Genomic DNA, 25,363 nt, shown 5'->3' with positions numbered 1-25,363 from the left:
ACACACACTAGCATTACAAAAATGTTCAGACTGAAATACAAAAGGAAAATATACCACGTTGTTTCCCCAAAGCAGTCCTTCCTCCATTCTCCTGGGCGTCCCTTTTCCTGCCCAGTCTGCAGGAGACGAAGGGCAGTCTCTCTTTCTGTAACTACCTCGTCAAGATTTTTCATGGACAAGGTTACCTTTAGGAGAAAAAAACATCAGCAAAAGAAATGTTGGTCTTACTTTAGCATTTTAAACTTTACATTCACAAATTGTTAATTGAATCTAGAAACAAACACAATGACCTGTGATGAAATGACTATGTGGCTTTCAGTAGAAGCATGGCAAACATTTAAATAAAGTGGGCCTCCAGGTCATGCGGCTATATAAACAGTTGAAGCGCGGAGGAGTTTTAAACTATTAAAAAAAAAAAAAAAAAAAAAATGGAGAAGAAACGTACATGCCATTGTGATCTGCCCATAACTGCTATGTGGCTACATAAAATACAGGAGGTGACAGGAGTCTTCAAAAGCCAGCAATCCCGAAGACTCAAAAATATGTATAGCAACACCACGCTACAATGTCATTTTTCAGGGTGCAAAAATACTTTAAAGCCCAACTCCAGGAGAGGTACACCTGAGTGAACGAGACCTTGAACAGGTGATCATTCTTTCTGCTGTGAACTCCAGTCTATTAGATGGGGGAATGCACCTAAATTACTGAGTGATACACATAGTGGATTGTTTTACTACCGAAGACTCTGCACATAGGAAGAAGAACTATGGTTTTATGTTTAATTTTGCTTGAGTCACAGAATTTATTGTTACATGTTATGATGTGCGTATTATTTTCATTCAAGTCCTGCAGACTACCTACCTTTGCCCTGCCCCTGCTTGCTCTGTGAACTACACTAAGGCCTCATGCACGCTGGAGGTTATAAAACCGCCAGTAGATGTAGCTGTAGCAGGAGTTTTGCAGCAGCGTTTTTAGAATTTTTTTTTTTTTAGTGTTTGCGTTTCTTAGGAAAACTATACTCCCACAAAAGCTTATGGCTCAAAAACGCTCCTAAAAAGCAGACTAGCCACATTTTTCTGAGTTCAAGCTTGACTCTTGAAACCTACTAGTTCAGGTTTTTTTTTTCCCCAGCCAGAAAACGGATAACAGCCTATGTGTCCATGGATGGACATGAAGGATAACATTCTGGGGAGTTTACTAGATGCAGAAAAAACAACTGAAGCCAAAAACAGCAGCTGTAAAAACATCCAGTGTGCATGAGGCCTAAAGCAAACTACTTTGGTGAAGTCCAAATCCCCTGTAAAGGAACCCAAGTAGCAAACAATCAACTATAGGTGGCAAGGCACTGTCAAAAGATCTCCGGGATAAAGATGTGGTCAGGCACAAGTCAGGAGATGGATACAAAAAATAATAATATTCAAAGGCTTCATCAATGCCTAGAAGCACAGGGAAGTCTATTATGAAGAAGTGGAAGGCATTTTAGTATAACATAGACCCACCCTGGATCACGATATCGCTCCAAACTGGATGAAAGATCCAGGAGGCATCTGATCAGAAGAGGCTACCAAGAGGCCTACAGCAGCTCTAAAGCAGTTAAAGGAATTTATAATAAAAAGTGGTCATTGTGTGCATGTGACAACAATATCGCAAATGCTACAAAAATGTAGCTTGTATAGAAAAGTTGTAAGATTAATGGAAAAAAGGTGTTATGGTTAGAGGAGACCAAGATTAAATAATTTGGCCTCAACACCAAACGATATGTCTGGTGGAAATCAAATACAGCTCACCATCCAAATTACACCACTCCGACAGTAAAGCACGGAGGTGGTACTATCCTGTTATGGGGGTGTTTCTCTGCAGCAGGGACTGGAGCACTTGTCAGGATTGAAAGAAAAACGGATGATGCAAAATATCATCAAATTCTTGAGGAAAAACTGCTGTCCTCTGCCAGGAAGTTGTCAATAATAGAAGGTTTACTTTCCAACATGACAAATTACCTAAAACATACAAAAAAAGTGACCACACAGTGGTTGAAGGAGAAAAGGTGAATGTCCCTGCATGACCTAATCAGAGCCCAGACCTAAACCCCATCGAAAATCTGTGGAATGACTTAAAGACTGCAGTCCACAAACAGTCGCCATCAAATTTAAATGAACTTGAGCAGTTCTGTGGAGAAGATTGGGCAAATATTACAAAGTCTAGATGTGCAAAGTTAGTAGAGACAAATCCCAACAGACTAAAGGCTGTAATTAAAGCAAAATAATGACAAAAAGGGGAATCCTTTTTCCAACTCAGTGATTCTGTTTTTTTACTTTATTATTTTTTTTACACGTTGGCGTTATATCTTTCACGTGGATGTTACAACTTGCACTAGTAAATACAGCAGGGGAAAAAAAAAAAAAAAAGCACCGAAAGGGTTAAATATCAAATTTATTCTCCAGTCATTTCTAGAAAAATAACGTCCCCATGAAATATCTATTGAATAAGACTGTAAAATCGTTTCTACTGAGAACTGGCTCTCCAGCTTCCCTTTTGTCCATACTCTCCCTGCTCTGGTGCTTCTATTGGCCTCTTTAAAGGATAAAATAGCTACATTTAAATTAAAAATTGTGGGCTCCCCCCCCCCCCCTCCACTTCTAGGTTTAATTTTTACCCCCTGAGCAAATTTTAAGTGATTATTTTGAAATATAGATTCCCACTTCTAAGTTTGAGTGAACTAAATTAATTTTATGTTACTTCATTCTACTTGGTAATGTGTGTGGTTATTACCCTCGGCGATGGGAATACCTCCCTTCCCATGGAGAAAGGATCTCCTAATGCTATTAATATGCCATTGCACTCACTAAATAGCTTTTGCTGAATTTCTGCTATGTGAGGAGATTTGGATGACATCTACTGGTACAAGATAGAAACTACAGGACTATGTGACTACTTAAACTCACTCACCCTGCTCCTCCTTGCTCTGAAGAAACCAGCATCCATTGGCTGGTGAAACGCGTCAACATGACAATGGGGAACTGTTCGTTAGCCGCCTGAGTGAATTGCACAGGATACCATAATCTGTTTGGCCATCTCCAGCCTGAACGGGAATGATCAGCATAGCATTAATTGCATGAACGAAGAGTGTTAATTTCGGTCTATAGCCTGAAATGGGAACGATTGGTATAGCATTGACTGTACGAACGAAGAGCGTAATTCCGGTTTACAGTACTAGGCTAATATTGAGCAGAACTCTTAGCCAAAGATATGTCTGGGGTAGAGTGTAATTAGAAGGACGACCACAAACATGGTGAAAGTATATTTAATCCACCTATTTATGTATATGGATGCGCCCAGTCTGTCCCTGTATTACCTCCCCTGCAGACACTTCTAGGAGACACACCAGCACTACTAAAGGTTTATGTTCTTTTGGAAATAACTAAACTATGCTTTACTACACCATCTAGTTTATCTAGTGCTACCCGTTTTGGTCACCTACCTGACACCCTGAGGGTTTCTGAAGTTACTTTAAAATTGACTTCTACTTTTTGACTTAAATTCTTTGGCTAGTTCAGGATAGCAATTCACTCATTCATCCACTCAATATACCCCACATATGCCATAAGACCAAGCACACTTACCAGCAGGAGTTCCTTTCTAAACACACTGCACTATCTAAAGGTGAATATGATCCGTCTATATTGATCTTTGACTCCGTGTTCAAACGGATATACTGTACTATTGTTCATGTTTGAAAGTGGTGACTGTGGGTTGTGTATGTGTGATGTGCAGCTGCGGATCCCCATGTTTAACAATTTGACAACATTGTCTTATTTTTTAAATTAGTCTGTGTAACAGTCAATCTGCCCTTTTTTCAAATTGTTGTGATTTTCTAGAATTAATAAAGCCTGTTTGTATCATTTATAGTGTCCTGATTTTGCCCTCTTAAGAGAACTTTATTCTCAAATTTTTTGACATCTGGTGATCTGGCCAGTAACACACCTCCTGTATTAAGAGTACATCCACCCCTGGATAGCAGCATTGTCAGTCTTGGGGTGGAGAGTGCTAGATGTACTAGCAGATTTAGATACGCTAAAAGTAACTGAAGAAGCCAAAACTCCAGCGAACACTTTATACGTAGTTACAGCAAACAGTTTTGTTCATTTGGAAGAGTTTTCATAAATAAAAGCTGATCATTGTAAGCACCCAAGAAAGAAAGAAAGAAAAAAAAAAAATAACGAATGTAGCCACCATATTTAAAGCGGAGGTTCACACAAAAAAAAAAAATTGAACCTCCACTTTTCGGAACCCCCCCTCCGGTGTCACATTTGACAACTTTCAGGGGGGAGGGGGTGCAGATACCTGTCTGAGACAGGTATTTGCACACACTTCCAAGCATAGACTCCCACAGGAGTCTATGCCTCTTCCTGTCCCGGCACGCTGTCTGCTGGGACACACACCGATCCCAGAGACAGCACGGACCATTCCTGTTGCACGGCTCATGCATGCGCAGTAGGGAACCGGGAAGTGAAGCCGCAACACTTCACTTCCCGATTCCCTCACCTAGAATGGCACCGGCAGCAGCCGAGAGCCGATCGATTGCTTGGCTGCTGACATCGTTGGACTCCAGGAAAGGTAAGTGCCCATTTATTAAAAGTCAGCAGCTGCAGTATTTGTAGTTGCTGACTTCTTTAAAAAAATAAAATAAAAAATTTCGCCAGACTCCCTCTTTAAAAATTGGTAAGCTGCAATATAATAAAATGTTTGCTTTTGGGTTTAATACCGCTTTAAAGGAAACCTGTCAAGAAAAAAAGAAACTGAGCCTGCCATTTCTACAATCTTCTTCATCTCTTATGTTTTACCGCCCACTGCATCTCTGTTGATGCAATATATCCTAACTTTTTCTCAAGTCACAAAGACAAGAAGTGGTGGGAAATCTCCCCAACTGGGACACAGCAATAAAAACAAACAAACACATGTTCCAAAACTATATAAAAAAATAAAATAGGGGGGGGGGGGGGAGTGGTCTGAGCATGGCTGAGTGAGGGTGTGCAGAGTCTGTACTCCTAGCTGAACCGCCAGTCATAGGTGATTTGCACCTGAGGATCCCGGAATGAGTGCACCTAGACAGAGAGAAACGAAAACCTCGCGCAGAGCTGCAGGGTGAAGTGCCCCACAACCCGCTATACAGCAGTATTTCTCCCCGAGGCGGATGTCAGCTGCCGGGCACATCGCGGAGACTACGGACGTAGCTAAACCCCGCGAGGTGGCGAGCGCTCGGACAAACAGGGGGGGAGATGAAAAGCGCAATCGAGGCTGGGAACGGCAGAGAGGAAAACGAAGGAGCTACCCCTCGCACTAAACGATCGGAAGTGGAGGTGAGCGTGCGAGCGAATAGGGGGGAGATGAAAAGCTCAACCGAGGCTGGGAACGGCAGAGAGGAAAACGAAGGAGCTACCCCTCGTATTAAACGATCGGAAGCGGAGGCGAGTGCGCGGATGAACAGGGGAGAGATGAAAAGCCCAACCGAGGCCGGGAACGGCAAAGAGGAAAACGGAGGAGTCACCCCTCGTAGTATACGATCGGAAGCGGAGGATCTGAAGAGCTTAATCCAGGCTCTACCAACGAAAGCCGATATAGAGGCTCTCATTAAGAGAGTGGAGGAGACGCACCGTGCTGAGATTCAGCAAGTACACACTGAGATCCAGGTCATTTCCGACCGCTTGATAGCGGGGGAGGTAAGAGTGTCCTCATTTGAAGGAAAAATAGAGAGAGTGGAAAGGGAGAGCAAAGAGCAGGGTGAGATGTTGGTGGAGATGCAGCTTCAGATCGAGGAACTTTAAGATCGCAGTCGCCGCTGCAACTTGAGGCTCCGAGGTGTTCCAGAAGTCGCTGAGCAGGAGGACTTACAGGAGAAGGTAATGAGCATTTTTCACATGATTTTAGAGGGTAATGTCCCGCCCAACATGGACTTGGACAGAGTACACAGGGCGCTAGGGCCTAAACCAGCAGACCCGCAAAGGCCCAGGGATATAATTTGCCGCCTCCATAGATATGCGCATAAGGAGACTCTGCTGAGGAAGGCATGGGTGGCTGGCAATATTGAGATAGAGGGTTCAGTAGTGAAGCTCCTACCTGACTTATCCCGGGCCACATTACAGCGCAGAGCACAGTTGCGTACGGTCTTGGACTGTGCACGGCGGGAGGGACATGCATAGATGGAAATACCCTCTTGCTGTGGAAATAAGAAAAGGAACATCTACATGCACACTGAGACTATACAGCGATCTTCCAAAATGATTCGCCTTTATAGGTGTAGAGCCGTTTATGGTGCCGAACTGGAGACTCCCACTCTCTCAGCTACAGAGAAAAAAACCAGAAAGTACAGGAGGGAAAGAGAGGGAGTGGGAAAGATGAGAAAGACATATTACAGTACAATGAGACTTGTGTTAGAAACTACGCTAAATTAACTCATATCCCTGAACCTACCTTTTTTTTTTCTTTTTTTTTTTTTTTTTTTGGTGCGCCTGCTGGGGCTTTTCCCCTTCTTTGTTTCCTTTTTTTTTTTTTTTTTTTCTCGTAGCCTCAACCCATAGGTTTTCAACTTGTCTAATCACTCTTGAGAAGTATGGGAGGAGAGAGATATGCTCTTAATTTCTTTTTTTCGATTGGGATGAATGGAGATAATGGGAGGCGAGGTGGGGGTAGCGGGTGGGTGGGGGGACGGGGGGGGGGGTACAGGTGGAGAGTCTAAGATAAATACACAAATAATAAGATTAGATAATTATAATAAAGGGGGGGGGTTCGGGTCCCTGGGGGGGATTTACATGACCTAGGTTCCTAGAAGAGGTGGTTACTTAGGAAAGTATTATAATTCACTAGGGATAAAGAGAGATAAAGAGGGGGGAAATGGGATGATAGGGGTTGCAGTGGTTTTTCCTTTTTTTTTTTTTTTTTTTAGATGTGTTGGGAGGAGGGTGGGATTTAATATATAATACATAATTTTTTTTTTCTCTTGTTTTTTTTGGGGGGGGGGGAATGGATGTGGAGGGTCAGTAAATGTATACGTGTATGATGGCGCACAGGGGATGGTTTAGACTTGTGAGGGATGAGAGGGCGGGATAAGGAGGGATAATGAGCAGGGGGGGAGAGAACATAGAATTAGAACACCAGAAACTGTGGGTTCTTTTTTTTGGATAATTAATTAATACGGTCAATCACTAATCACTAATATCAGTAACCTTTAATATCACCACTAATAAAATAAAGCACATAGCTAGGGACCTGGGGGAAACAGAGGGTTTACGGATTGGGACCAGACCCCCCTACCTGAACCTAAGGATGAATAAAATAACTTTATAAGATGTGGCCTCCGGCTCCGTCCCCCCCCCCCCCCTTTTCCTTTTCTCCCTCTCCCTCTCCCCACCTTGCCTCTCCTTTTTTTTTTTTTTTTTTTTTTTTTTTTTTTTTTTTTTTGGGGGGGGGATGAGGAATATAAGGTACTATATTGTATTGTTGTTTTATTGTATTAATGTACGGTTCTTTTGGAACAATGTCAATACACAATATGGCTCTTGGAGGAAGGAAGAGAGAAACGGAGAGGAGACATGGAAAATAGGAAAGGGGGGGGATTGATATAAATTATATTATATATATACAGGGGAGGCTTAAGCTTTGGATAAATAAATATAGAGGTGGGAACATGTATGAATTTGCAAATACAGGCGCAGCTGTGGATGTGTGTGCCCATATATGTATATGCAAGGGTATAGGTGTATATATGTAAAAGTATATACGTAGATGGGAATGGACAGACATAATTAACTTTGCCTATATTATGGCCTCTGTCTCCTTTTTTTTTTTTTTTTTTTTTACCCCCCCTCTTTCAAAAGAGCCATGTTGGAGTAGACACAATTTGTGTAGAGAAGTAACAGGTGATAGTAGAAAACATGATATTATAAAAGACTGGCGGAGGGCACGGGGGAAGCTCGCCCAGGAGCAGCCAAGCACAACCACAAAACCCCATTAGGTAAACACTCATAACCCGGAGGGTCCGGAAATTGAGTGGTTAAAAGCAGTAGAGCTTTGAGATTCGTGGGGAGACCGTTGGTAAACGGCCAACCCAGGGATTGGTAGTTAGGGAGGGAGGGAGTGGTAGACTAGACGGGAGGGAGGGGGGTGGGGCTAGAGGGGGCTCTCCCCCCCCTTTTTTTTATTCCTTTTTTTCTTTCCCCCCCCTTTTTTTTTTTTGCACCTTTATTTGTCTCTGCCTCTTTCCCCGAGGAGATATGGAAACTTTAAAAATAATGTCCCTGAATGTAAAGGGACTGAACGTTCCGGAAAAAATACGAATGTTATTCCATGATTTAAAGAGACTGAAGATAGATGTAGCGTTTATTCAAGAAACACATTTTAGAGAAAATAATCTCTCTCTGCTGAGGTCTACGGGGTATCCAATGGTTTACCATGCACTTAACCCGATTTCCAAAACTAAGGGAGTCACCATCATGATATCAAAAACAGTAGCATGGAATCATAGGGATTCCATGATAGATGCAAAGGGAAGGTATCTCTTTGTAAAGGGGACCATAGGAGGGGTAGGAGTTACATTAGCAACATATTATGCCCCCAATATACAACAAGACTTCTTTGTTAAAGAGATACTTGACAAACTTATGGAATTTGAAGAAGGACAGTTGATTATGGGGGGAGACCTTAATATCCCATTAATCCCCAGTGAAGATGCCTCATCAGGGACATCATCAGTGACACCTAAAACAAGAAAGAGGATAGCCCAGGCATTAACAGAAACAAAACTGGTAGATATATGGCGATTATTACACCCCAAGGAAAGAGATTACTCTTTTTTCTCCAATCCGCATAGAGTGTACTCACGGATAGATATGTTTTTTATCCCGCATAAACGATTATCCTCAGTTAAGGAAGCCACTATTGGTCTAATTACCTGGTCAGATCATGCCCCAATTTTTTTAAAATATAACTTAACGGGGAAAAAACATTTAACCTCTAGGATGTGGAAACTTAATGAGAGCCTTCTTCAGGATCCTTTAGTCCTGGAGGATGTTAGAAAGGAGATAAAATTCTTCTTTCAGGAGAATGAAGGCCCAGAAAGTTCCTCGGGAACAATCTGGGAAACGCACAAGGCAGTAATCAGAGGAGTATTGATTAAGCATGGAGCAAGGATTAAGAAGGAAAGAGAAACTAAGTTAACAGAATTATTAGTAAAAATGCAACACCTAGAAGCCCAACATAAACATGCCCAGAACTTAGAAGTTGAACAAGAACTAATAAGTATACGTAGGCAAGTTACAGATCTGCTACAGTACAGAGCTAAAATGGCAATTCAGATAGGACGTAAGTGTAGCTATGAATCCGGCAATAAATGCGGAAAACAACTAGCGAGAGCATTACGGGAAATACAAACCAAGACTTACATACCTATAATTAGAAAAAAAGGTGGGGAGGAAGAACGGTTGCCAGAACAGATTGCTGGTGTGTTTGGCGATTTCTACTCCTCATTGTATAATCTGAACTTGAGGGCATCAGATCAAGCTAAGATAAATGAATACATAAGTTCAAGTGAAATGCCGACTCTGACAAGTACTGCACGGGAGGAGATGGAATCCCCAATCACACTAGAAGAAGTACAAAACACGATAAAACAGATAAAAAGTGGGAAAGCACCTGGTCCAGATGGACTAACAGCCCAATATTATAAGACGCTTATGCCGGAATTATGTCCATATATGGTTAAATTGTTTAATGAAATAGGAGACATATCGACTTTCCACTCAGATACACTTAAAGCTACAATTACAGTGATACAGAAAGAAGGTAAAGACCCGAAACAATGTGGAAGCTATAGGCCAATATCTTTACTGAACGCAGATTTGAAAATATTTAGCAAACTACTAGCCTTGAGGATACAACAGTATTTGCCCTCTTTGATTCATCAAGATCAAGTGGGATTTGTCCCAACAAGAGAATCAAGGGACAATACTATTAAGGCCTTAAACCTAATACATACAGTTAACTCTACCGAGACCCCCTGTATATTTCTGGGAACAGATGCAGAAAAGGCTTTTGATCGGGTGGGGTGGGGGTTTATGTTCTCGGTACTCCGACATATAAAGCTAGGAGGGAAAATGATGGGCTGGATAACAAGCCTGTATGAAAAACCTACAGCTCAAGTAAGAGTAAATGGAGTGATATCTACATCTTTCCCAATAACAAATGGGACCAGAAAGGGATGTCCATTGTCCCCTTTGTTATTTGCGTTGACCCTTGAACCACTTCTATGCAGAGTAAGGCTCAACAGGGATATCCAAGGAATAACCATAGGAGAAACCCATAATAAAGTTGCAGCATATGCAGATGATATGCTTTTTACAGTGACGAACCCGATAATCTCGCTCCCAAATCTATGTAAGGAAATCGAGACATACAGTACACTATCCTACTTTAAAATAAACTGCTCCAAGTCAGAAGCCTTAATGATAGCAGTCCCAGAGAAAATGATGAGACTAATAAAATTTAATTATAAATTTAACTGGACGGACTATGGCTTGAAATACTTGGGAATAACGATCACAACAGACCTCAATAAGATATATGAATTAAATTTCGCACCAGTATTGAAGATGGTACGAGGATGCCTGGAGAGATGGCACAGGGGAATACATTCCTGGTTTGGAAGAAATAATATAATCAAGATGAATATTTTGCCAAAACTCCTGTACCTCCTCCAGGCAATCCCAATGTTAATACCAAAGAAAATTTTTCAGAACTATACAAACATTACTTATGAAATTTATCTGGGCAGACAAACAACCAAGGATACGGAGGACATTATTAACATTACCAAAGCAATACGGGGGGATTAGCAACACCAGACATATATAAATATTACCAGGCAATACATCTAGGTAGATTACTAGACTGGTGTCGACATGGAGATCAGAAAATATGGGTAAAATTAGAGCAAGCACAATGTAGGGAGCTATTACATAGAGCACCTTGGTGCTACAGAAACTTGACCTCAGACACGAAGCTACACCCTACAATAGGACCCACATTACAGATATGCTACCATGTCTTAGCTAAGAATAAGATATCGACACAGAACTCCCCTCTAGTCCCTATATTGGGCAACCCCCGATTTATACCAGGCATACAGAAAGGACCTTTTGATAAGTTGATTAAAAAAGGAATATACCAAGCCTCGCATTTCGTGAAAAAGGGTAAATGGCCAACAATGCAGGAGATGATAGATAGAAAAGGCCCCTTTCAATTAGATTTCTGGCAGGCGGCACAATTAGGACATTTTCTAAGAACAGAGATAGAGCCAGAGTGATTAGATCGAGACTATATGCCATTCGAGAAACTCTGTACGGAAAAGGAACCAATTACGCATGTAATCTCGAAAATGTATGCGTTACTGATTAAACCCGTAGAAAATTTTCAGTTACCCTTCTTTCGGAAGTGGGAAATAGACTTAGGAAGGATTTTCTCCGAGGAGCAGAAGAAAAAGATGATACAATCAATTTTTAAAACAGCAACATGCACAAAATTGCAGGAAACTAATTATAAAATTATTGCACAGTGGTACAGAACACCAGAAAAACTCCAAAAATATTTCCCTCATATATCAAATAAGTGTTGGAGGTGCCAGAAAGAAGTGGGAAATTTTTTACATATATTTTGGTCATGTCCAAAAATTAAGAAATACTGGAAAGATGTACGAGAGATCGTTCAAAAATTTAGCGAAGTAGAAATACGGGAGGACCCAGCAGTATTCCTTCTGAACTTGTCAGAGACCTCAGGAAATATAGGTGGGAATTCCATCCTGTGTCACTTGGTAAATACAGCCAAGTCATGTATAACACTTAGGTGGAAACAAATACAACCCCCCAGTGTGAGCATGTGGTTGAAGAAAGTTGAGGAGGTCAACAGGATGGAAGACCTAATATGGACAGCTAGGAAAAGAAGGAAAACTTACCGTACTTGGAAATATGGACACCATGGAACCTCTATATCTCCTTGGGGGAGGGAAGGAGACGGATCAATGCGATTTAGGGGGGTGGGGGGGGGGGAGATTTTGGGGAAGGAGATGGGAACTCCCCCTCTCTCCCCCCCCCCTCTCTGTGGCTTGGTTTCCCCCCCCCCCTTTTTTTTTTTTTTTTTTTGGGGTGGGGGGAGAAGAATAGGGGGGAAAATATTAGGGGGGGGAAGATGAGAAAGAAGAGGATAATAATACAACTCTGATCTGATTGGGAACAGTACCAACCTAGGATCAGACATGGGGTATGTGGGACTGAGAGAGAAGTTTCTATGATACTGTCCCGATATATTATATATATTACCACTAACCTTGCCTGTTCTCTCTGTGGATTTATACATTACACTATAAGGGGAGTAAGAAGCGAAGGGAATAGAATGAATTGTTATGCTATTTTTGTTTATTATGTATGAATATGGAAACTTGATGTATGACTCTTAGATTGTTTATGTAAAATTCTATTCTTGTTTACTTGAGAAAAAAATAAATAAAGAAAGAAATTGAAAAAAAAATAAAAAAAAGCAGGGTTTGTTCAAAGTGTGTCCTACCATTTACCTGAAACTTCTTAGTAGTGGAATTTCTGTGTCCTGAATTAGTAAAGTGAATGAAAAAAACTCCACTGAGCCATATTTCACTGAGCAGAAAATACTGCACGGCTCTGTTCATCTGAAAGTACTTTACACTCTCCCATCAGGAGAATAATCAGGTTCCCTAAAAATTCATTGTAGCAATCTAAATGATCAGAAGATAGTTATTTAGCTAGCATTTATGGCCAGTAAAATTATGCACAGAATGCTTGGCATTCAGTATGACACTGAGCTATGCCTCAGCAAGACAGATTTCAGTGCCTGCAACAGATTGATGTACCTGTTGGAATCAAGCACTTTAAAATTATCACATGGAAGCATGGTTGAAGGTAGCACTGAGGCCAGAGTGTGCATACTGTGGACATTTCATCCTCCATGTATGTTCAACCCCTGGACTACACAGTATCACTGGTTACTAGGACACTGTCGGCTTTGTAGCTGACAGTGTCCTAACAACCAGTCATGCTGTGTAGCCAAATAGTATCCTGGCAACCAGTGGGATAGTGCACGCAAAGTTTTATGCCCACTGTGTCCCCACTATGACCTGTCTTTGTTGACATATGATCTCCATTGCCTCCAGTTTTCTTATAAATGAACTGGAAGTATTATTTTTTTTAAACTGTTGCAGAAATGGCAACCCTTCGTAAAAGAGATGCAAAAAATAACTACCTAAATCTGTTGCATGTGTCAGAACTCTTAACCAAAAACAGTTTTTTGGCTTTCATGCATTAGTTGGGGAAAAAAACAAAAACAAAACAAACAAAAAACCACAACTTTAACCCCCCACCCTGCCTATTGTGATAATACGATCTCGCCTCACACACACCCCACGGGCCGCGGTGGAGCAAAATCTGTCACTCACTGTGTCCACCAGACACAGCCAATGACAGATCACTGTACAAGCCTGCTATGGCCAATCACAGCAGATCACGACAGTTGTACACAATGAAAGGCTTTGATTTATGCCTTTCATTGTTTACTATGTGATTGGTCATCATGATCACTTGGTAGACAGGGCAATCACAAAATATATATATATATATATATAATTACATTTTTTCCCCACATACTGTCACCAGTCAGTGTCCCTGATCACCACCACACCAGTTATAGGATGACCCTGTACTGCACTAGTGTACTGTGAACAGTCATTTTTTTTTATTACTTAATTTTCCCCAAATTTTTTTTGACAACTTCAAAAAAAAATTGTCATGCACTTGCTAAATACTTTAGACTGTCTACTTTTCAAAAAGGGGTAATTTTACCCAAATTTTTACTGTCCTGCCATTTTCATACCTCAAGAAGTTAGATCGGCCGTCAGTACATCAGGAATGATCAATTTTCATTTTATATATACACGAAGGCGTGTCTTCACAACAACTCCGTGACTGTTCTTGAATGGCCCAGCCAGAGCCCTGACTTAAACCCAATTGAGCATCTCTGGAGAGACCTAAAAATGTCTGTCCACCAACGTTTACCATCCAACCTGACAGAACTGGAGAGGATCTGCAAGGAAGAATGGCAGAGGATCCCCAAATCCAGGTGTGAAAAACTTGTATCTTTCCCAAAAAGACTCATGGCTTTATTAGATCAAAAGGGTGCTTCTACTAAATACTGAGCAAAGGGTCTGAATACTTAGGACCATGTGATATTTCAGTTTTTCTTTTTTAACCACTTGAGACCCACGCTATAGCTGAATGACGGCTACAGCGCGGACCTCCTTCGCCGGGACTACGTCTATTGACGTCGTCCCGTGCACGAGCGGCCTGCGCGCCCTGTGATCGGCGAGTCTATGAGACTCGCCTGATCACTGATCCGAGCAAGGGGTCGATCCCGACCCCTTATCACGTGATCAGCTGTCAGCCAATGACAGCTGATCATGTGCTAAAAAACAGAGCCAGTAATCGGCTATTATTCCTCCTCGCGCTGACAGCGCGAGGAGAAAAAAAAAAGAGCCGATCACCGGCGGCCGTGATCGGGACATCAGTCCCGATCACGGCCAGCCCTGCCAGTGCCCACCTGCCCCCTGCCAGTGCCACCTCAATAAAAAATAAGTGCCCCCATCAGTGCCACCCAGCAGTGCCCACAATCTGCCTCAACAAAGGTGCTGCACCCCAGTGCCACATATCCGTGCCCATCAGTGTCATCTACCAGTGCCCATCAGTCCCATCTATCAGTGGTACCTATCAGTGCCCCTTAGTGCCACCCATCCATGCCACCCATCCGTGCCATCTTATCTGTGCCCATCAGTGCCCACCAGTGCAGCCTATCAGTGCCGCCTCATCAGCGCACTTCAATGAAGGAGAAAAATTACCTGTTTGCAAAATTTTATAACAAACTATTAAACATGAATTTTTTTTTTTTTGTTTTTTGTTTGTTTAGCAAAAAATAAAACTCCCAGCTGTAATTAAATACCACCAAAAGAAAGCTCTATTTGTGGGAAAAAAATGATAAAAATGTCATTTGGGTACAGTGTTGTATGCCCGCGCAAGTGTCATTTAAAGTGCATCAGCGCTGAAAGCTGAAAATTGGTCTGGGCAGGAGGGGGGTTTAAGTGCCCAGTAAGCAAGTGGTTAATAAATCTGCAAAAATGTCAACAATTCTGTGTTTTTCCTGTCAATAAGGAGTGTTGTGTGTACTTTAATGAGGAAAAAATGAACTTAAATGATTTTAGCAAATAGCTGCAATATAAGAGTGAAAAATTTAAGGGGGTCTGAATACTTTCCGTCCCCACTGTGTATATACATACACCGTAGTTTGTGGACTTTTCTACAGACTAAATATACAAAGATTTGGATTATTTTCACCAAAGAAATGTAGCAGAATACATTTTGGGCTAAATTTATGAAGAAACATTTTGCAAATAAGTAATCTAACAGAATAAAAAGTTGTTTTTTTTTTTTCAAAATTTTCAGCCTTTTTTTCCCCATTTATTAGCAAAAAACCCAGTGGTTATTAAATACCACTAAAAGAAAGCTCTAGTTGTGTGAAAAATATTATGAACATTTCATGAGTACAGTGTTGCATGACTGGGAAATTGTCATTAAAAATGTGACAGAGCTGAAAGCTGAAAATTGGCCTGGGCTTGAAAGGGGGTAAAAGTGTCCAGTATTGAAGTGGTTACAAGGACCATACCAACAGAAAAGTAGTGTCGCAAACATTTTATTGAACTGCTCCCACTATATTTTAACCCTAATTATGGTGCTTGCACTATAACAATAATTAGGCTAAATTCTGAATTGAAAGGCATTTCATATCAGGTTATACTGTGGTAAAAAAGCCAGATATAGATTATGCCGTATTCTTACCTTGTAGAGCCGATTACTACCAGGCATGGCTACTCTCTGTCGTTTGGACTCCTGTTCTAAAGTCAGCAACATGTTCTTCTCTTTCAATAACACATACCTGAAAAAAGACAGAACTGTAGTAAGCCTGAAGACTATGCGTGCCTCTAAAGATGATCACTTACTGCTGATCACTTACCAAAGCTTGTGTAAATCTTCACTACTTTTGCCTCTCAGCTGGTTAATAGTCCATGCATCACCTATATTCAGGTAAACAGCCATGAAAAACGCATCAATTGAATTATATTTTTGTAAGCTTTGGATCTAGACTTAGTTCAAAGATAATATCCAATCAGAAAAATATCCAATGCAGAACACGTTTTGTTCATAGAATTTCATCCAATATTTAAATGATTACGGAGCTGAAGATTTGCTAAAGAGATCTCAAACAACATATCGAATCGTTTTATGCTCTGTTTTAGTAGTTACTGCAGTTCCTTAGTGGAAAACTCATAACTATTGTACTGCATAGGCAGAGTAACCAGACCTGGAGACTTGTGATTAATAATGAATAACTGCTTTGTTACTTCCTTTACCTTATAAGTACATCTACCCTGTTTCCCTGGAAATAAGACCTATCATGATTGTCGGTGATGGCTGCAATGTAAGCCCTACCCCCCTCCCCCCCAAATAAGCCCTAGTTAAAGTCCGTGTTGGTCTTATTTTAGGGGAAACCGGGTAGGGCTTATTTGGGGGGTAGAGCTTATATTGCAGCCATCACCGACAATCATGCTATGTCTTATTTTCAGGGAAACAGGGTAAAAGGCAAAACCTTTTGGGAAAGGTTCCGTTTTAGCCATCTGTATCCCACTGGGGTGATTTCCCTTTATTTTCTGTCCTGTAGGCACAACAGGAAACATGAGGAAATTCCCTCTGTCACTGAAACAAGTCTGCCCAATCGGAAGATTTCCCCTTGATTAGTTTCTGGTGACAAATTAACCTTTTTAAAAATTCTCCCCACCTTTAGGCAAGCTTTATTTTGTGTTCCGATTGATGTGTGATGCAATCAAAAGAACTGAATCCACAGACAGAATAACCTCCCCTTTCAGTCTATTTAGAATTGAATTATATCACAAACGATCAAACTGAGATGATTGGCCAAATGGCTGAACTACAGTTTTACCCCCCCCCCCATCCAACCTTGACAGCCTACTCCATATTACACAGCAGCCAGAGGGGATTGTACACATGTTGCAACAAAAATGGCATTTGGCAAGCTGGAACCCGTTTAAGTAAATAGGGGGGAGTGCCAAAACTGGTCTGCACCCGCATGCGGCAGCACAGTGGTGCAGGCTTTACAGTGTTAAAAAAAGGCAGTTAGGAGGCGACATACCACCTCCCAGCCGCCTGTCAAACACTCTCTAAAAAAGCAATCCACTATGGATCACTTTTCCAAAAGGAATTCAACAAATCTAAAATTACACTTTAGCTGAAAAAGTTACTTGTTATTCTGTTTATTACAGCTGAACTCCAGGCTTGCCTGATATATATCCTCAAATAGGGTGAGTCACCCCTTTTGTATATTGGTGTAACTTCAAGGAGAGGTGTCACGGTGGACTCCCAGTTATCAATAGAAGTGAATACAGCAGCAACTGTACAGAGAGAGAGAGAAACAACTAGGAAACCTTTTCTTCTATTGATAATTGGGAGCCCACTGTGACACCTCTCCTTGAAGAGGGGTGTACTCGCTTTTGGGAGAGATAGAGATAGATAGATTACTGGCGGTAAACACTGCCCTCTGCAACAGCTGCAGGTGTCAATGCAAAGTTAAAGTGGAAGGCCACCCTAAAATAAAAAAATTGCATTAATATTCTTTAAAAAAAAAATAAAATAAAAAAAAAAATAAAATGTTTTAACTTACCTGAAACCGCTGTTGCTAGGCAATCTTCCTAATCTGCCTCTTCCTATTCTGCGGCGCTTCCTCCTCTTCGGCGAGCGCCCCCCTTGCCTTCTGGGACATGTGTGTGTCCCAGAAAACAACGTGCCATTCACAAAGTGCTGTGCAACTCACGCATGCGCAGTAGGAAACGGGCAGTGAAGACGCAAGACTCCACTGCCTATTTCCCTTCGTTAAGATGGAGGCGCCGATCCGATGGACATTGCGGGCTTGCTGGACAGGTAAGTGTCCCTATTAAAAGTCAGCAGCTACAGGGTTTGTTTAAAAAAAAAAAAAAAAAAAAATTGCAGCCAGAACACCACTTTAATGACACCCCCAGATTGGTTTGCAGATCGCAGTGCGAACTGTGAATTCGGACAGGTATGTCCTGTACGAGTTTGATCCGAATGCGGTGCAGATTCAGCCAATTTGTAAGGCTGAATTTGCATCGCACAGACATCGCATGTGATCTGCACAGCAATGCAGTGTGAATTAAATGCGATGTCTGGCACCGCACAAGTGTGAACCCAGCCTTAGAGCTGAACCCCTGCCTTAACCTCAGCTCTGTGCAAAACCATTACACAGAGCAGGTGGGTATAACATGTTTGTTATTAACAAAAAATTATATATATATATATATATATATATATATATATATATATATATATATATATATATATATATATATATATATATATATATATATATATATATATTTTTTTTTTTTTAAATAATAATAATAATAAATAATAAGTTCCTTTACAATCACTTTAATTTGTGTCTGTTATATCTGCCTAGAGTTCAAGGGTAAGCTGTTGATGTAGGCTAGATCAAGTTTTCAAAGGTCTGCGATGTAATAATGCTAAAGCCCTTTCATATAGCCTTAAAAGAGAAGTATTTACCTAGGTGGATGCAGCATCTGTCCCCCACTGGCTCTGCACTGAGAACCGAGCGATCGAACATCGCCAATGGCTCAGTTCTCACAGCTCCCCGAGCAAAGAGCTGCTGCCTGTCAATCAGCATCTCTCCTGCTCTGCCCCTCCATGCTCATTGGAGCTCTGAGCTGTGGAGGGGCGGGGGAGCAGCGGTCTCAGGCTCTCAGTCAAGGCACCTGGTGGATCCAGACTTTGTCAGGATGATGCGATATCTTGACTGATTTCAGCGACGTCAGACCACTGTCCGCTGAAAATGGGTCACAAGAGTGCAAAACAAGCTCAGGCTGGACTTCTCCTTTAATAGCATAACAATGTGTAAGCGTGTGTGTGTGTGTGTTGAAAAAAAAAAAACACACCTGGCTACAAAAATGAAAAAGCATTCCAGTTACTGACCTGACTTTATTGACTTCTCTCCCCAATTATTTGGGTCATCAAAAAACTCCTCGAGCCCTCTTCGTGCTGCTGATGAATGGAATGATGTGCACTGCTGCAGAGAGCCGATTTCTGGAGTTCTTTTACTCAGAACAGTAAGAATCACACTGAAAAACAATGAATGACAGAACATTGAATATTGAATTGTAGTAGAGAGGTTTCATTTAGTTCTTTGGTGGTCCTTAAAGCTGAAATTTAGTCAGGAAATTAAAGTCCTGCTAGATCTCCTTAGGCTGGCCCCTTTGCAAGTATAGATATGTAAAACATTAAAAATAAGTGTCTATACTGTTTAAAATCCAGTAATCTGTTGATAGCCTAAAGTTTTACTGCTGCTCAGGGGCACTGGGCTTCAGCATTGTTCCTGTTCTTTCTTGTTTACAGCACACACTAATTTTGGTAGCATAATTAACCACTTCCCATCCAGGCCAATTCTGACACTTCTCTCCTACATGTAAAATTCATAATTGTTTTGCTAGAAAATTATATAGAACCCCCAAACATTATATATTTTTTTTTTAGCAAAGACCCTATAGAATACAATGGCGGTTGGTACAGTATTTGCGCAGCAATTTTTCCAACGCGTTTTTTTTCAGAAGAAAAAAAAAAAAAAAAAAGTTTAATGCTTAAAAAAAAATAAAATAAAAATAACACAGTAAAGTTAGCCCAATTTTTTTTGCATAATGTGATAGATGAAAATACGCTGAGTAAATAGATACCCAACATGTCACGCTTCAAAATTGCACGCGCCAAACTTTGGTATTTAAAAATCCCCATAGGCGACGCTTAATTTTTTTTACTGGTTACATGTTTTGTGTTACAGAGGAGGTCTAGTGCTAGAATTATTTCTCTCGCTCTAATGTTCGCGGCGATACCTCACATGTGGTTTGCACACCGTTTTCATATGTGGGCGGGACTTACGTATGCGTTAGCATCTACGTACAGGGCGCTTTAATTTTTTATTTTTTTTATTGTTAATTTTACTTTTATTTTTTTAGTTTGACACTTAAAAAAAAAAAAAAAAAATTGATTACTTTTATTCCTATTACAAGGAATGTAAACATCCCTTGTAATAGGAATATGGCACAATCGGACATATTTACAGTGAAATCTCACCTCTAGGCTGGGAAGCCTAAAATCAAACAAAACAAAACCGATCCTGGCTTGCTAGCCAAATCGGCGCCATTATTTTGAATGCAGAGGCCGGGCGTGACGTCATAGCATCGCGCCCGGCCTCAGAACGATCATAGAGACTCCGGGGACCATCTGGTCCGCTGGAAATCTCTATGGTATTATCCGGGGGCCACCGGATCCTGTGACTGACTCACCGATGGAAGCGGTGAGTCGGTAGAAGCACCGGAGGGCAGCAGGAGGGGGGGGGGGGGGCGTCGTCCCCTTCCGCCTCCCATAAGAACGATCAAGCAGCGGAACAGACGATATGATCGTTCTTATGGTGCAGGAAATCGCCGGCTGAAAACGCCGATATCTGAATGATGTCTGTGGCCTCAGGCATCATTCAGATATAACCACCGAAAGCCGAGGCCGTCCCAGGACGTCCTACCGGCGCGAAGTGGTTAATGGGGATTATCAAGTTCTTTAGGGTAATGTTCCACCTTAAAAAAAATAAAAAATGATTAAAAGCCAGCAGCTACAAATACTGCAGCTCCTGACTTTTAATAAATGGACACTTACCTGCCCAGGGTGCCCACGATGTCGGCAGCAGATGATGAGCAATCGCACGTCTTTAGACTCCCCCCGCCGCCATCCTCGGTCAGAGAATCAGGAAGTGAAGCATTGCGGCTTCACTGCCCTGTTCCCTACTGTGCATGCGCGAGTTGCGCTGCGCATCTTTACTGGTCCCCGTTGTGTTCTGGGCGTACATCTTCGGCTATCTATGCCCGGAAATGGGTGCAGATACCTGTATTATACAGGTATCTGCACCGCCCTCCTCCCTGAAAGGTGCCAATTGAGGCACCGGGGGGGGGGGGGAGGGGGATCCGATGAGCGTAAGTTACACTTTAGGGTGGAGCTCCGCTTTAAGAACTCTCTAAGGCAGAGTTTAAGGAAGAAATAAAGGCAAAAAAAATCCTTTTCATTTTAGAGAGAGTGAGGACTGACTATGTCAGTTATTTTTGCCAGATGGGTCCCATTGGGATGATTTCCCTTCACTTCCTGTCCTATAGCCACAACAGGAAGTCTCTCCAAATGTGAGGGAATCTTGCAGTAACACCAGAGCTAGTATCCCCATTGGAAGATATACTCTCTATTACTGTTCTGGTGACAAACCAAAATTTTGGGGATTTTCTTTCACTTTCAATGATAACAGCAAACAGAAAAAATAGAGAAGGTGAATCTACTTGGGTGCCCAGAATATTGAATTGTGTGTGTTCAGTAAAATACGCCAATGCTTTTTTGGGGGTTTTGAAGCTCTACAGTTGTGCTCATAGGTTTACACACCATAGTAAATTTTATGATTTCTTGGCCATTTTTCAGAGAATATGAATGAAAACACAAAAACTTTCACTCATGGTTAGTGTTTGGCTGAAGACATTTATTATAAACTGTGTTTACCCTTTTTAAATTATAAATCACAAAGGAAACTACCCAAACAACCCTGATCAAAGTTTACATACCCCAGTTCTTAATACCGTGTAATTGCCCCCTTTAACATCAATGACAGCTTGAAGTCTTTTGTGGTATTTGTGGATGTTTGTTGTTGTGTTGTGGCTTTGTCTGCTCAGATGGTAAAGCTGCCCATTCCTCTGAACTTAACTGCACATTTGAGATCTCCCCAGAGTGGCCCAATGATATTGAGGTCAGGAGACTGAGATGGCCACTCCAGAACCTTCACTTTATTCTGCTGTAGCCAATGACAGGTCGACTTGGCCTTGTGATATTTTTTGATAACATACTGCATTCATCTTGCCATCAATTTTGACCAAATTTTCTGTGCCTTTGTAGCTCACACATCCCCAAAACATCAGCAATCCACCTCCATGTTTCACAGTAGGAACGCTGTACCTTTCATCATAGGCCTTGTTGACTCCTCTCCAAATGTAGTATTTACGGTTGTGGCCAAAAAGCTAAAATTTAGCCTCATCACTCCAAATGACTTTGTGCCAGAAGGTTTGAGGCTTGTCTCTGTGCTGTTTGCCGTATTGTAAGTGGGATACTTTGTGGCATTTGCATAGTAATGGCTTTCTTCTGGTGACTCAACCATGCAGCCCGTCCTTCAAGTGCCTCCTTATTCTGCATCTTGAAACAGCGACACCACATGTTTTCAGAGAGTCCTGTATTTCACCCGAAGTTATTTGTGGGTTGTTTTTTTTTTGCATCCCGTACCAATTTCCTGGCAGCTGTGGCTGAAAATTGAGTTGGTCTACCTGACCGTGATTGGTTTCAAGAGAACCCCCCCCCCCCATTTTCCACTTCTTGATTAGAGTTTGAACACTGCTGATTGGCATTCTCAATTCCTTTGATATCTTTTTATATTCCTTTCCTGTTTTATACAGTTCAACTACCTTTTCCCACAGATCCTTTGAGAATTCTTTTCTTTCCCCATGACTTAGAATCCAGAAACGTCAGTGCAGCACTGGATGAAAGATGAAAGGGTCTGTCAGAAGTCCAGAAACTCATTGGCCTATTATACACACACACCAATTACAAGCACACAGATCAAAAGGTGAGGATGGTTACCTTTAATATCCATTCAAACCCCTTTGGCCCCTTTCACACATGCGGATGGTATGTCCGTATTTCATCCATCCGTTTGCAGATGAAATACGGACATACATTCATCCCTATGGGATAGCGGGTGTCGGCAGATGAGCATCCGCAGACACCCGATTTCCTCCGCCTCCGCAACAGTCCGATTCTGCAGACGGAGGAAAATCCTATTTTTCTATCCGTCTGGAGAGCGGATCGGATGAACACGGACAGACGGTCCGTGCTCGTCCGATCCCCATAGAGGAGAGCGGAGAGCTGACAGGGCGGTCCCTGCACAGTGTGCGGAGACCGCCCTGTCCGCCGCCGGCTCAGCGGGGACAACGGAGCGATCCCCGCTGAGCGAGCGGATCTTCACGGGGCAGATCATTACTGATCCGCCCCGTGTGAAAGAGGCCTTTGTTTTTGTTTTTTTATTATAGATTTTTATTTCTTTTTTCCAAGCATATTCATTTACATACAAATTCAATATAATATGAATATATATGAATCATTCAAACCCCTTTGTGTGTCAACTTGTGTGCATGTTATCAGGCCAAAATCACCAGGGTATGTAAACTTTTGATCAGGGTCATTTGGGTAGTTTCTATTGTCATTATGATTTTAAAAGAGTAAACACAGTTGATTGATAATAAATGTCTTCAGGCAAACACTAACCATGAGTGAAAGAAAAAAGTTTTTGTGTTATCATTCATATTCTTTGAAAAATGGCCAAGAAATCATAAATTCTGCCAGGGTATGTAAACTTATGAGCTCATATGTATCTTAAAATGGGGCTGGAGTACAACGGGTTAGAGTCTGGACTAGGAATTGTTTTGCAGAAGCCGTACTACAGCTTCTATGAATGAAAAGTGACCTACAAACAAAGGAAATAGACCTTTTAATTATCCATTCATAGATCACATTTCCTTCATTGAAGCTTTAGTATGGCTTCTATGAGTGGAGGAGATGGGTGGAAAGGGCGGGCACAGCTGGGCTCTCTTGATGGGTGCCTGTCACAGCTACCTCAGGTCTATTAATCCCTGCCACACCATATTAGTAGCGTAATGGGGGTAAATGGGGGGGGGCATTGGAGGAGGAAGATTTCAAGAAATGCAGGAGCAAGCAGCACAAGGGACACATTGGAATAATAGTAAGTAATGCCCTGTGTGCTGATTTTTTCATAACTAAACTTAGGCTTTGAACTAGTGTACTGCTGAAAGTTTGTTTGCACTCTAATACTGGGAATCAAAAAAAAAAGGATTATATTTATGAAAAAGCAGGGGGAGGGGCCAGATGCATCGTCCTAGGGCAGTGATGGCGAACCTTGGCACCCCAGATGTTTTGGAACTACATTTCCCATGATGCTAAACTTGATTGCAGAGTGCAGGAGCATCATGGGAAATGTAGTTCCAAAACATCTGGGGTGCCAAGGTTCGCCATCACTGTCCTAGGGATACTATGCTGCTGAGCTGCAGTACAAACATAACGCTTTTGGGGTTCATAAATGAAGAGTGTGCTACAAGAAAACTTCTTTATGCCTACAGCAAACAATCAACCTGTATCAACCAATCAACTTGTTGCTGTCACTTCTGCTTGCAAGAATCAATCAGCTGTCAGCTTCTGCCAGCAACAACCAATCAGCTTGCTGCTACAAGAAGATTGATTGCTGTAGGCAGAAATTATAGCTGCAAACTGGTTGGATTTTGCAGGCATAAGCAACAGCTGCAGGCTGACTGGTTGCTATTGAGAAGTGACAGCTGCAAGTTGATTGGTTGCTGTAGACAGAAGCGACAGCTGCAAGCTGAATGATTGCTACAGGCGGAAGTGAGAGCTGCAAACTGATTGGCTGCTGTATGCAGAAATAACAGCTGTAAGCTGACTGGTTGCTGTAGGAAAACATGATAGCTTCAAACTGATTGGCTGATTCAGGCAGAAATGACAGCTACAAACTGATTGAGAGCTGCAACCAATCAACTTGCAGCTGTCACTTGTCTGCAGGAAGCGATCAGCTGACTTTTGTGCAGTGCAGGATGGTGCTTGGTATTCCTGGGTCCCTGATCACATGGTATATGTTCTATCTAGGCTTGTAGAGCCCACCTGACATAGAAGGTCAGGGATTTCCTATGCCGTGTGTCCCCCAGTCCCCGGGTCCCCAGCAATGCAGTACACGTCTCCTCTTACCCGGACAGGCCGCCCACAGTCCTCCTAGTGAGTCCTCCAGAGCACAGCCGCCCGCAGCCCTCTAGCAGCACCCTGACTGTGGATGCCGCCATCTTCCCCGGCACCGCTCCCACAATGCAGCGCGGCCGACCGGAGCTGCCACTAGAGCGCTGACTTTCAGCGCTGTCATCCGTATATATTCGGCTGTGGTTACGAAAACATGGTGATAATAATACAGGTGTGAGTAGGTCCTAATTGGCGGCTATGAA

The 25,363-nt window shown here is 42.0% G+C and overlaps 1 protein-coding gene across 1 annotated transcript in view; it reads right to left on the bottom strand.

Moving 5' to 3' along the window:
- Window positions 1-25,264, bottom strand: part of MRPL47 (mitochondrial ribosomal protein L47) — a 30,175-nt gene extending 4,911 nt beyond the window's left edge. The window contains exons 1-5 of the mRNA XM_077487920.1: window positions 25,116-25,264; window positions 19,194-19,339; window positions 16,129-16,189; window positions 15,954-16,050; window positions 55-185 (exon numbers count right to left, since the gene is read on the bottom strand). Coding sequence (XP_077344046.1) covers window positions 55-185; window positions 15,954-16,050; window positions 16,129-16,189; window positions 19,194-19,339; window positions 25,116-25,207 — 527 coding nt within the window. The 5' untranslated portion in view covers window positions 25,208-25,264. The remainder of the gene's footprint in view (window positions 1-54; window positions 186-15,953; window positions 16,051-16,128; window positions 16,190-19,193; window positions 19,340-25,115) is intronic.
- Between the last annotated feature and the right edge of the window lie 99 nt (window positions 25,265-25,363).

This window comes from Lithobates pipiens, unplaced genomic scaffold (genome assembly GCF_037356315.1).
Source record: "Lithobates pipiens isolate NorthernLeopardFrog02 unplaced genomic scaffold, aLitPip1_a1.2 Scaffold_18, whole genome shotgun sequence".
NCBI classification, from domain to species: domain Eukaryota; kingdom Metazoa; phylum Chordata; class Amphibia; order Anura; family Ranidae; genus Lithobates; species Lithobates pipiens.
This window is presented reverse-complemented; position numbering and strand designations above follow the sequence as displayed.